The following is a 13,614-nucleotide window of genomic DNA, read 5'->3' as shown; positions in this document are numbered from 1 at the left end:
TGACTGACTAAGTATTTTAGACTTTAGTTTACTTTGATTTTATTCCACATAAATCAGGTATCATACAAAAATAAAAATAGCTTCAAATACAGTCAAGACAATAAAAGAATATAACTTTAAGGACTTAAATGTGGGATGGAGTGATTTCGCAGGTCTTTCCTCCACACTGCTGTCAGACTCCACAACAAAGACTTTTGCAGCTGATCAAACACACACATGTGCAATAAGACGTTGTAAGTTGTATTTTTACTCAGTTGTATATAACATTTGTATTCTATTTTTATCGTAATGTATATTTTATTCTACTATTTTATTCTATTCTGTACAGTTGTGTACAGTATATTATTCTTATTGTATTCTAATTTTTGCTATATAACTTTGCACTGTCCACTTTCTGCTGTGACAAAACGAAAGGTAATCTTATCTTATCTTAACACGATTACTTCAGTTATAGTACACCAACTTCTCTTATACATTAGCACTAAGAGAACACTAAATGAACTGGTGGTTTTTGTCGATAAAACTCATCTAAGATTACCACAAAATTATTATTCTGTGCTTGATGTGCCTCACCTTTGGCCCTGGCTTTTCCCCTCTGACTGCACTAGGACATATTGCCTCTTGATAAAATAACACGTTGATTCGTGCCATATAAAAAGTGAGACATGTCAATTCAGATTCTTTGTCAAATCTACACTAATCAATCAATTTACATCAGCAGCCTAACCAGTGTAGTGCAAACTGCACTACAAGGTGGAATATTTGCAAAATCATGACTACCTCATGATATTTTGTCTCAAAAATTAACCCCATGAATATGTCAGTGCCACTAGGATGAAATTATTGTGTCACCAACATTTTAACGTTAGACGTATAATTTTAACAGCCTCTTTAAACTAATATCCTGGCTTGCTCGAGGCTGCCGTTTTTTCTGACAGTTTCAATCAAAATTAGAAATGCTACTCTGGGACTGAGAGAACTAATAGAGCTGCCTGTTGTGCAGTTAGTTTCCAAAACACGTTATTCATGGTTACATACAATTTTAGACTGATGTGGGCCAAAGCCTAGCATAGCCTGTAACGTTATTATGACGGACACATTTTATGAGTGAACTTGGCTTTAAGTGACTTACAGGTTTCTTTGAAAAATACTTTCTTATATGCACGTTCTTCCTCTTTGCTACCGTCCTCCTCGCAGCGCAGGCTTGCCGCTGCTAAAACTAAACAGAGCTCACTGAAAGGCTCAGCCAATCACATTGGCCATATTTGTCACATGAGGTCGGACTCCAGTAGAGAACGTAATTTAACTCTTTCTGCACCGCTGGGTGACTGAGACGCTGACAGATCTTTTTTTTCTTTCTATCGGTTTTTTTTTTTTTTTTTTTTTTTTTTTTACAAGAAGCGATCAAATTATTGGTGGGGACATGTCCCCTCCGTCCATGCCAAATCGACGCCCTTGCCTTACAGTACAATATAACCCCATCAGAGCACTGTTGTGATTTGGTGCTGTATAAATAAAATTGAATTGAATTAAACTCAAACAAAAATAGTTGATATAAATGTGTTAGCAGCTGGTGTGTTTGTAAGAACATGTTGATGATATTTCCTGATTCTTCACAGAGCTGCATGAACCTGTTGTTGATGTCAGAGAGTCAAACTCTACTGCAGAGTGGGTTGTTTCCTGTTCAGCCACTGGTCGACCTGCTCCCACTGTAACACTCAGTGTCTCACAACAAGACCTCAGCTTCTCACAGTACAACACTGTCAGTGTGTCCAACACCAACGCTACATTCACTGTCACCACTACAGCTGTGCTCTCAGGTTCACGTAAACACAGCACACAGGTGGGATGTGCAGCACGAGTGCTCTCTGCTCCTCACAGAGAGGTGATGGTGATGATTCATGATGATGATGGTGATGATGATGATGGTGATGATGATGGTGATGGTGAGAAACTCTTTCGAAGTCATTTGTTTATGAATGAACCATTACTCTAATCTAATGTTTGTGTTTCTTTTTCCAGGGTTAAATGAGAAATCAGGGTCTTATCACAGAAATTTAGGTATGTTAATGTTTGTATTTTTTGAAAACCTGTTCAGTGTATTGTTACTTTCTAGGTGTTCAGATTATTTTCTTCTCCTTTCCTGTTTTTCTCAAAGTTCTCAGGATTTCAGTCATTGTGGTCTCTGTGTTGTTGGTTGTCTGCGTCTTTTTTGCTCCACTCATCTTTCTCCAGCTCAGAAAGAAAACTCAGAGCAGGTACTCATCTTAAACAGTGTCTGTGTTGCACTTTCTCTCTTTCATTCAGCTGATAAAAGTTTGTGCAGCTTTAACTGTTCTTAAATTTTTCAGTCTGTCACACAGGGAGACAGTTAAAATACTTGAAATCACAATCAGAGACAATCAGGAGTAAGTCCAGCTCTATCATCCTGTCATCTCACATTTGGAAAGTTAATTCTTTTTCACTCTCTGATATGCTGAGACATTTGACCTCTAAGTTACCTCTAGAGCTTCTTATTTCTGTAATTTATTCGTAATCTGATGTTTACTGCACATCAATCTCTGATACATATTCCGTTGTGCTGTCTAAGCTGTTAATCTGTCCAGAATACTTTGGTTTGCAGTATTAACAGAGTCATGTTTCACTGTTTTCGTTGTATTTTAAGGCATGAAACACCTTCAGTCAACCAAAGTGAAAACAGGCTTAAAAAGTGGAGACCACCTGAAACCAACTAAACCATGATCCAAGCCTTTCACCTTCACCAGCACAAACACATGCTTTTTGACAGCGTTGACTTTTTTTTGGGCAGCAGGTTTTGCAGATACACGGTCTTTTCTGGATAAACATAAGCTTTGTGTGGATTTGCAGTGTAGTGGTCAGTGCACCTGACTGAACAGCAGAAGATCTCTTATTAGCAGCTCACACATTTGTTTACTCAGCAGGAATTTGTGTTTTTCAAAAGCTGAACTGAATGTGATTGAAGCCAGAGTTTACAGTTTACTTGTGCTGAGTTTTCTCGACTTTCCTGCTTTACAGTGTGATGTTAAGATTTGAGACAGAAAAAACAGATTGTATTGTGGGTTTTTTTATGTACATTCTTTGTTTTATTTTTTATTACTTTTTTGAACATTAAAATTATTTTTTCAATAATTTTCGATGACTGGTCAAATGGCTTTTGTTGCTGAAAACTCTTCAAAAACAAATAACCATAATCAAAGTCCCATATTTGAAACACTTAGCCGTCAACAGATTTTGAGTGAAATTACACAAAAAGGCCACATGAGGTCTTTGTTTATTCATGGTGCATTCATATAGAGGCTTTTCAAAATGTGTACAAAAGACACATAAAATAAAAATACGTATATCGATATTTACATTTATAAAGTTTTCAGTTCTCAGTCCAGTAATATTTATCATGTAAGACCATGCCAGTGTTTCTTGTCAGGTATTGTTGTATAGTGTTTTAGTCATTTTTTATTTTATTTGGCAGCGACATCAACACACACAAACTGGTCCACCCAAGGATCGGGTCTCCCAACACAAACAGTAACATAGTGTACACTGATAAGTGCCAGGAGGATTGCCAGGATTTATACATCGGGGAAACCAAACAACCTCTGGTGAAGCGGATGGCACAACACAGTTGTGCTATCAGGCCCAGACTTTGCAGTCTATTCACACCTACAGGCCAGTGGACACTCTTTCAATGATGAGAATGTACACATCCTGGACAGGGAGGAACACTGGTCAAGGAATCCATTTATAAATGACCTCCTTGACTTCCCTTTTCATGTATACATGAAAAGGGAAAGACCATCTGAAGAAGAAGAAGTAAGAAGAAGTCACTTTAATTAATGACTAATCGTTTCTCCCAGTGAAAACGATACGTCCAGATGCACAGTTAATTAAAGTTCATTACAAGAAAAGAAAAAGAATCTTAGTCACACTGGGGCTATTGTGCCATCTAGTGAGCCTATCATGGAACTGGTTCACATGAGGCAAAGACTATACTACCAATTAACTCGGAGCTTGACGGACTTTGAATTCAGAACGAAAACTTTAATTAAAAGATTTTAACCGAGCACTGAAGTGTCGAATAGAATATCCAAAGAAATAAATGTTTAATTTATTCATTCCATCAGTTAAACATACATTTCCCCTTCATTCCCAGACAGGATTTACAACAAATTCTACTAATATCCCAGCCGCACATGACACCTATCAAACCAAAGGTCCAAGCCAATAGCACTACAATGCTCACTAAAAATAACCAATGTATATTGGTTATTTTTAGTACGTACTATATTGATTGATTTCCCCGCTCACAGCCGATCTAGAACTTGATTGATTCAACCATTAAAACTTGTGGTCACACTAGAAAGTCGAAAAACACGCATTAAAAATGAGCACCTACAATACTGAATAATCAAAATCAAACAGCCAAAGTCTCTGAGTTAATCGTCTGTGGAACTTCCCACAGAAGAGCGCTGACCTCACGTCACTCACCCACTAACTTTGCAAAGCTCCTCTGCTGACACGACAGACGGCAGCAAACTGCCAGGTGACACGTGCTACAAGATAATTCACACAAAAAACTGCTTCACGAATGATTTAGCAGTAAAAACACAGTAGTTCTGTGTACAAGGTAATTATTATTTTTTTCTTTTTAAAGATAAAGACTTACCGTTAGAGACAGGAGTTATTAGCCCCATATGAATATTTCTGCCTTTAAAAATTTTCAAGGTGCTGTTTAGCAGAGCAAAGTATTTTAAACGCAGCTTTTCCAAACGTCCCAGTTTGAATTTTGGATGTTTGCATTATAATATTTTGCTCACAGAAAGAAAATAATTTCATAAAAATAATAATGATATTAATCATTTTGTTCTCATGTGCATGGCGGGTCCTGGATGATCAAGAATAAACTCGTTAAGCTGCTCGATTTGATCAACCTGAAACTAGCCGACAGTTTAAATTCACATGAAGAACCTGCAATTTAGCAGCAAGTATACACAAAATCATCTTAGAACACATGAATTATAAAAGCTTTTAAACTCTATTTTCTTTATGAACAGACAGTTTTTTTAACCAATTTAAATGCACTTGCTAATATAAATATAAATATATATTTTATAAATATATAAATCTCTTTGTTTCTCTCTCTCTCTATATATCTATATATATCCTGTGACTCAGTGTCCGGGCAGTGTTGCCAACTTAGCGACTTTGTCGCTATATTTAGCGAGTTTTCAGACCCCCTTAGCGACTTTTTTTCTAAAAAGCGACTAGCGACAAATCTGGCGACTTTTTCTGGTGTTATTGGAGATTTATTTATGACGACTTTTTGACGTGAAAGTGGGTATCGCTTTTACTCTCAACAAGCAGCGGGTGCTGCCGTGGGCACCTCGCCCGTACCAAAGCGCTCACAGGCGGAGGATAGTCCTCCCCCAGCTGCTATCCGGGCAGACGATGTTCACACCTATGCGTCCGAACTGCAAATGAATCGCGCATGAGCGAAGCCGCTGCTCCCGCACTGACTGTAACGCAGTCAGTTCTTCTTTTACTGTTATGCTGTTTTGTGGATCACGAGGTTTAAAACTACTTATAAACACACACACACACACACAAAGTAACTCCGCCAGAGTGCCTATTTCGGGTCTTTTTTGCCGGTCCAAGCCCGGATAAAGGAGCAGGGTTGGAATTCTGACTTTAAAAAAAACAATAATTGCTAAAATAAATTTAATTTGTAGTTCTAAATAAATTCTAAATGCATTTAGGACGTTTTTTACTCACTTTATGTCTCTTCCACAATGTTATTTCTCTCTCCAACAACGTAGGTTACAATTATATTAGCATGACCAATTATGCAAATTAGGCGATGATGTCATTTAGCGACTTCTGGCGACTTTTAGGACAGCCAATAGCGATTTTCCTTACTGAGGAGTTGGCAACACTGTGTCCGGGGTGTTTCACCGGAACATTCGCATTTCCGTTCAGTTTGAAGTTTTAGCGCTAAGTGTGGAGCCACGATGTCGCATCTTGGAGTCTCATTTTATGTGATCTCCGTTTTTATTCTTGGAGTCTCTGACAAAGGTGAGAAAAACGTCTGTGTTAATACAACTCTATACAATCTCTCTCTCTCTCTCTATATATATATATATATATATATATATATATATATATATATATATGTGTGTGTGTGTGTGTGTGTGTGTGTGTGTGTGTGTGTTGGATAGTTTCACTCAGTTTTACTAACTTTGTAATCATTTGAAGTATTTGGACTTTCCCTGGTTCAGCATGTAGGCGACAGATATTACTCAAGTTATGATAAATGAAAACTTGAGTTTGTGTAAACGGTGTAATGCAGTAACTAACAATGCGGGGTGAGGTTATCTGACTTTTACAAATTTACAAATTGGGAAAAATTGATCAAAAACGATCCTGTTCAGGAGAACAGTAATGTGTGTGCAGTGGAGCCGCTTCACGCATGTGTTTCTCCCCAGAAACAGCGCGAGAGGCAGGAAGGAAGGAAAATCAGTGTGTTTAATATCAGAGAAGCTCGTGTTAAAAAAAAGCTGCGTGTGGATAAATGTGCGCATGTGTATTTGCACAGCTCAAGTTTCATCCAGAGGAGGGCTGCTTCATTACAAACTCTTCCACCATGAACACCAAGTCTTTTTAACAGCTCACGTGTACATTGTGAAGAAGAACACAGAACATTATTTACAGTCAAACCCTGAACCATTAGAATAAATATGAGCTTACATAATAACTGTGCACACTGCTGTCCTTTACTAAAGTCGATATTCTGTGCTGAGAGTGAGCAGACAAGTTTGCAGGGTTTCAGGTTTTGAGTCACATTTCTACACAGAGGCACATAATGAAAAATGTCTCACACTAAATGACTTTTGGTAAGTACTTTTTCTGCTCACTGCCTGTAAACCACAGCAAAAGGGACAGTTACAGTATCTTCATTGACACAGGGACTGATGGGGCTCTGATCATAAATGTTCGTCTGTCCATCATTTAGCTCAGCTGTTACACAGAGATTTAGAGATTCATACAGTGGAGCAGTTACCTCAGATTTCTCTGGATACTCCCTGAGTTTCAGTCCTCAGGACCTCACAGAGTCCCCTGACTGGTTCAATGTTATATCAAAAACAGAATAATTTCCCCTCGGCCTCCTCTCATTTAGCCGAAATGCCGCGCTTTTTACAGCAAAACACTTAGACTCTGTTATTTGCTTTTAAACATTTATATTCCTCGGTTCCTCACACGTCGTATGGTCAACTCATTTCTTTACTCTTAATTTGCAATGCTCTTTCTGAAATGTCGGTCAATACTAAAATCCTCCTTGCAGTGTTAGAAAATCCCCTGCAGCACTTACTGTATACTATTGGGACAGTTCTATTCAGGAAGGAAAATAAAAAATAAAAAAATAAAAAGACTGTAAAACATGTTATGAACAGTGAGACACACAACAAAAAAGTTTTAGCAGTGAAACTCCAACTTTGTCTGTTACAGTTCACCTGAACAAAAACTGAATGTGCCTCACATCTCAAACTATATCTTCTACAGTTCTAACAGCAGTGATCCAAACACAGCAGACTGTGCTGGCAGCAGTGGGAGAAGATGCTGATCTCAGCTGTCAGCTCTTGGAGACTAAAGACGTCCTTCAGGTCACATGGCAGAAAATCTCACATGATGTGGAGACAAATGTTGCCACCTACAGCAAGTACTTTGGTCAGAGAGTGAATGATGGCTTTAACGATAAAGTCGAGTTTAAATACACTGGACTACAGAACTGCTCCATAGTCATCAGGAATGTGATGGAGCAGGATGAAGGATGCTATCACTGTCTGTTTAACACTTATCCCGAAGGCTCCTTCACAGGTAGAACCTGCCTCCAAATCTATGGTAAGAACTTTTACTTTCTTTAACAAACAACAGGAGACTCAAACTAATGTATTAATTTGATGTGATGATATTTCCTGATCCTTCACAGAGCTGCATGAACCTGTTGTTGATGTCAGAGAGTCAAACTCTACTGAAGAGTGGGTTGTTTCCTGTTCAGCCACTGGTCGACCTGCTCCCACTGTAACACTCAGTGTCTCACAACAAGACCTCAGCTTCTCACAGTACAACACTGTCAGTGTGTCCAACACCAACGCTACATTCACTGTCACCACTACAGCTGTGCTCTCAGGTTCACGTAACAACAGCACACAGGTGGGATGTGCAGCACGAGTGCTCTCTGCTCCTCACAGAGAGGTGATGGTGACGATTCCTGATGATGATGATGGTGATGATGGTGAGAAATTGTTTCAACATCACTGATTTATAAATTAATGATTACTCTGTGATTCTAATGTTTGTGTTTCTTTTTCCAGGTTCGGATAAGAAGTCAGGATCTAATCAGAGAAATTTAGGTGTGTTAACGTTTGTGTTTTTAAAGCCAGTTTTATGTTCAAGTTTTTTCATCATTTGATAGTTGTTCACATTATTATATCCTTCTATCTCCTGTTTTTCTCAAAGGAATCAGGATTTCAGTCATTCTGTCGTCTGTGGTGTTGGTGCTCTGTGTGGCTGCACTCATCTTTGTTGGGTTATATGAAAAAGAAATCTCATAGCAGGAAATCCTCTTAAACACTTTCTCCTTTTGATTCACCTCATAAATGTTTGTGCAGCTTTTCCTCTTCATAAATCTTTCAGTCTGTCGCACACACAGTTCAAGATGAATGAGACACCTGAAACCTTAAGCCAGACACACTCAGGATTATTGGTTATTTATCATCCTGTCATTTTGTGCTTGGAAATTTTTGTCATTCTTTTTCACTCTGTTATGTTGTCACATTTCAAATAACCCTAACCCTTCCAACTTGCTTCTAGAGCTCCCTTTTTTCTTCTCCTCTAATCTGATGTGTATTACACCTCAGTAGACTCTGCTGCATTTGTCTTTGTTCTGTCTAAGATAATCTGCTCAGAATGCTTTGATTTTGCACTATTAACAGACAACTGCTGCAGTGTTTTTTATTATTTTTTCAGGGACTGAAACACCTCCACTCAAACATGATGATAATCAGCTCAGATAATGGACTCCTAGGAGACACCAACCACGATGATCCAGGACTTTCATCTTTACGAGAACCAGCTAGACTCAATTCTGAGTCTATCTCCACCTGTCCCCCTTTTGTCCAGGTTCCGGTGTCCCTGAAATAGTGTTCCGAAAGCAGTTTCACCCCGGTTCTTTTTATTCCTCGAGGCATCCAGAGACGGCACCGAACTCAGTAGTCATTTTCACAAAACCTTTATTCATCTTTATTCATCTTCATTTACGCATGCATCTTCTAGAAGGGGACACGTGCAAGGCCGGTGTCCCTCTGCAGATCTTCCACTCCTTTGTTTGTTACAGCCAGCTTTATAGAAGTGACCCCATCATAAAACCCCCATGGTGTGCTGCAAACTCTGTGTCTGTGTGTGCACGAGCACGTGAGTGCCTGTGTGTGCGCGTACCTGTGTGTATGTGTGAGTGCACGTGAGTGAGTGTACATGTAGGTGTGGGTGCGTCGTAACAGTCAAAGCACTGTGTGTGTGTCTCTGTGTATGTGACTTCCTGCCGGTCATAAAAGTAATCTCCTCACTCAATCTACACCAAATTCCTTTAGACAACATACAAAACACAGTTAACATATTACAAACACTGAGACCCCCACTCTGCATCCACTGGGCCATTGGCCTCTTGTTGTCTTACATTTACAGATAAGCATGTGGAGAGTCTCCTGCAAATCTACTTCTAAGTTATAACAATTATGAGTTTTTATTAAAGGTACAAGCATCAGCATCAGCAATCCCCCACTGTAGCTTCCTGTCTCCTTTTATTATTGAGTTATTAGACTCAATTGGCTTCTCTCAAAATGTAAAAGAACCCACCCACCACTTTAATCACACTCTAGATCTTGTTTTAACATATGGCATAGAAACTGAACATTTAACAGTGTTTCCTGAAAACCCTCTGCTGTCTGATCATTTCCTGATAACATTCACATTTACAATAATTGATTACACAGCAGTGGAGAGTAGACTTTATCAAAGTAGATGTCTTTCTGAAAGTGCTGTAACTAAGTTTAAGAATATAATCCACCCACTGTTATCATCTTCAATGCCCTGTACCAACATAGAGCAGAGCAGCTATCTGAACGCTACTCCAACAGAGGTCGATTATCTTGTTAATAATTTTACCTCCTCACTACGCATGCGACTCTGGATACTGTAGCTCCGTGAAAACTAAGGCCTCAAATCCGAAGTACCTGACTCCGTGGTATAATTCTCAAACACGTAGCCTAAAGCAGATAACTCGTAAGCTGGAGAGGAAATGGCGTGTCACAAATTTAGAGGATCATCATTTAGCCTGGAGAAATAGTTTGCTGCTTTATAAGAAAGCCCTCCGCAAAAGCCAGAACATCTTACTATTCGTCACTGATTGAAGAAAATAAGAACAACCCCAGGTTTCTCTTCAGCACTGTAGCCAGGCTGACAAAAGTCAGAGCTCTACTGAGCCAACAATCCCTTTAACGTTAACTAGTAATGACTTCATGAACTTCTTCACAAATAAAATTTTTATCATTAGAGAAAAAATTACCAATAATCATCCCACAGATGTAATCTTATCTACAGCTACTTTTAGTACCACTGATATTAATTTAGACTCTTTTTCTCCAATTGATCTTTATGAGTTAACTTCAATAATTAATTCCTCCAAACCATCAACGTGTCTTTTAGACCCCATTCCTACAAAACTGCTCAAAGAAGTCCTGCCATTAATTAATTCTTCAATCTTAAATATGATCAACCTATCTCTAATAATCGGCTATGTACCACAGGCCTTCAAGCTGGCTGTAGTTAAACCTTTACTCAAAAAGCATCTCTAGACCCAACTGTCTTAGCTAATTATAGGCCAATCTCCAACCTTCCTTTCATATCAAACATCCTTGAAAGAGTAGTTGTCAAACAGCTAACTGATCATCTGCAGAGGAATGGCTTATTTGAAGAGTTTCAGTCAGGTTTCAGAGCTCATCACAGCACAGAAACAGCTTTAGTGAAGGTTACAAATGATCTTCTTATGGCCTCTGACAGTGGACTCATCTCTGTGCTTGTCCTGCTAGACCTCAGTGCTGCGTTTGATACTGTTGACCATAATATCCTATTAGAGCGATTAGAGCATGCTGTAGGTATTATAGGTACTGCGCTGCAGTGGTTTGTATCATATCTATCTAATAGACTCCAATTTGTTCAAGTAAATGGAGAGTCCTCTTCACACACTAAGGTCAATTATGGTGTTCCACAGGGTTCAGTGCTAGGACCAATTCTATTTACATTATACATGCTTCCCTAGGCAGCATCATTAGAAGACATAGCATAAATTTTCACTGCTATGCAGATGACACGCAGCTCTATATCTATCCATGAAGCCAGGTAACACACACCAATTAGTTAAACTGCAGGAATGTCTTAAAGACATAAAGACCTGGATGGCCGCTAACTTTCTGCTTCTTAATTCAGATAAAACTGAGGTTATTGTACTCGGCCCTGAAAATCTTAGAAATATGGTATCTAACCAGATTCTTACTCTAGATGGCATTACCTTGGCCTCCAGTAATGCTGTGAGGAACCTTGAGTCATTTTGACCAGGACATGTCCTTCAACGCACATATTAAACAAATATGTAAGACTGCTTTCTTCCATTTATGCAACATCTCTAAAATTAGAAATATCCTGTCTCAGAGTGATGCTGAAAAACTAGTGCATGCATTCATTACTTCCAGGCTGGACTACTGTAATTCATTATTATCAGGATGTCCTAAAAACTCGCTGAAAAGCCTTCAGTTAATCCAAAATGCTGCAGCAAGGGTACTGACAGGGACTAGAAAGAGAGAGCAGATTTCCCCTGTTTTGGCTTCCCTTCATTGGCTTCCTGTTAAATCCAGAATTGAATTCAAAATCCTGCTCCTCACATACAAGGTCTTAAATAATCAGGCCCCATCTTATCTTAATGACCTTGTAGTACCATATCACCCTATTAGAGCACTTCGCTCTCACACTGCAGGCCTACTTGTTGTTCCTAGAGTATTTAAAAGTAGAATGGGAGGCAGAGCCTTCAGTTTTCAAGCCCCTCTTCTGTGGAACCAGCTTCCAGTTTGGATTCGGGAGACAGACACTATCTCTACTTTCAAGATTAGGCTTAAAACTTTCCTTTTTGCTAAAGCATATAGTTAGGGCTGGACCAGGTGACCCTGAATCCTCCCTTAGTTATCCTGCAATAGACATAGGCTGCCGGGGATTCCCATGATGCATTGAGTTTTTCCTTTCCAGTCACCTTTCTCACTCACTATGTGTTAATAGACCTCTCTGCATCGAATCATATCTGTTATTAATCTCTGTCTCTCTTCCACAGCATGTCTCTTTATCCTGTTTTCCTTCTCTCACCCCAACCGGTCGCAGCAGATGGCCGCCCCCTGAGCCTGGTTCTGCCGGAGGTTTCTTCCTGTTAAAGGGAGTTTTTCCTTCCCACTGTCGCCAAAGTGCTTGCTCATAGGGGGTCATATGATTGTTGGGTTTTTCTCTGTATTTATTATTGTGCTATCTACTGTACAATATAAAGCGCCTTAAGGCGACTTTTGTTGTGATTTGGCGCTATATAAATAAAATTGAATTGAATTGAATTGAATTTTATGACAGGCAGACCCCCAGTGTCCATAAATTCCTTTATCTCTAAACAATTACACACACTCTCAGGCCTACAGCTAAGCCAAACTGAAACACAGACAAATCCTTCCTTATTCCTCTGATCTAAACAAATTTAACACATCATATTATAATAATTATTTTCTTGTACTCACAATAGGGAGAACATAGTTACTGAATTGCTTCCAGCAGCCCTGCCAGCCTCCCTGGCACAGCCCCTCCTTTGCAGCGGAGCCACAGACCACACTCTGCCACAGTCCTGTATGTCTCTCAAGAGTTTCTAGTACAGGATTTGTGAAGACCTGTCCACATGTTGCTACATCAAAAAATCAAACAAACTATGTATTTTAGGTGATGTAAGTGAATTACAAATGGAAGCAAATATATTGCACATAGTTCTTACTGCATTAACCATTGCTAAGAAAACTGTCCTCATGAACTGAAAGGTCAAAAATAATTTATGTGTTACTCAATATAGAAATGTACTTCTACATCACATTAGTCTGGAAAGAATCTCGGCCTCTAATAAAAACCTGGGTGAATTGGATTCTCTCTGGGCCTCACTGATCAGTTCCTTTAGTTATTGGTGGTGGTCGCTGTGGTCTGTCTTCTTGAATGCCTTCCGGGCCTTAACTCTGGGTGGGCCTGGGGTCACATCCTTGGCTCACTCTGGGGTGGCCGGCCTCTGGCAGGGTCGGCTGAAGGTTGCCTCTGGTCTTCTAAGGCCCTAGCTCTTTGACCGTGAGGGCTCTGTCTCCTGCTGGAGTGGGCATGTGGTTTTCATTGGGATGTGCGCTCCTGTCTTCAGTTCTCTGCGGGCTGTGTGGGGGAAATTTGTGTCATTTTCACTCTGTCATGTTGTCACATTTCAAATCT

At 39.5% G+C, this 13,614-nt stretch overlaps 1 protein-coding gene across 1 annotated transcript; it reads left to right on the top strand.

The window, feature by feature from the left end:
* The first annotated feature begins 6,018 nt into the window (after positions 1-6,018).
* LOC116323103 (OX-2 membrane glycoprotein-like) lies at positions 6,019-8,856 on the top strand. The gene is made up of 5 exons (XM_039606606.1): positions 6,019-6,090; positions 7,576-7,914; positions 8,003-8,308; positions 8,388-8,426; positions 8,533-8,856. The coding sequence occupies exons 1-5, from the start codon at positions 6,027-6,029 to the stop codon at positions 8,625-8,627; spliced, it is 843 nt and encodes a 280-aa protein (XP_039462540.1). The 5' UTR covers positions 6,019-6,026; the 3' UTR covers positions 8,628-8,856.
* The last annotated feature ends 4,758 nt before the right edge of the window (positions 8,857-13,614 follow it).

This window comes from Oreochromis aureus, linkage group 23 (assembly GCF_013358895.1).
Source record: "Oreochromis aureus strain Israel breed Guangdong linkage group 23, ZZ_aureus, whole genome shotgun sequence".
Classification (NCBI taxonomy): Eukaryota; Metazoa; Chordata; class Actinopteri; order Cichliformes; family Cichlidae; genus Oreochromis; species Oreochromis aureus.
This window is presented reverse-complemented; position numbering and strand designations above follow the sequence as displayed.

Coding starts and splice junctions, on each gene's coding strand:
- LOC116323103 (XM_039606606.1), top strand. CDS start 6,027: ATGTCGCATCTTGGAGTCTCATTTTATGTGATCTCCGTTTTTATTCTT. Junction 6,091..7,575: donor TCTTGGAGTCTCTGACAAAG/GTGAGAAAAACG, acceptor TATCTTCTACAG/TTCTAACAGCAGTGATCCAA. Junction 8,427..8,532: donor ATCTAATCAGAGAAATTTAG/GTGTGTTAACGT, acceptor TTTTTCTCAAAG/GAATCAGGATTTCAGTCATT.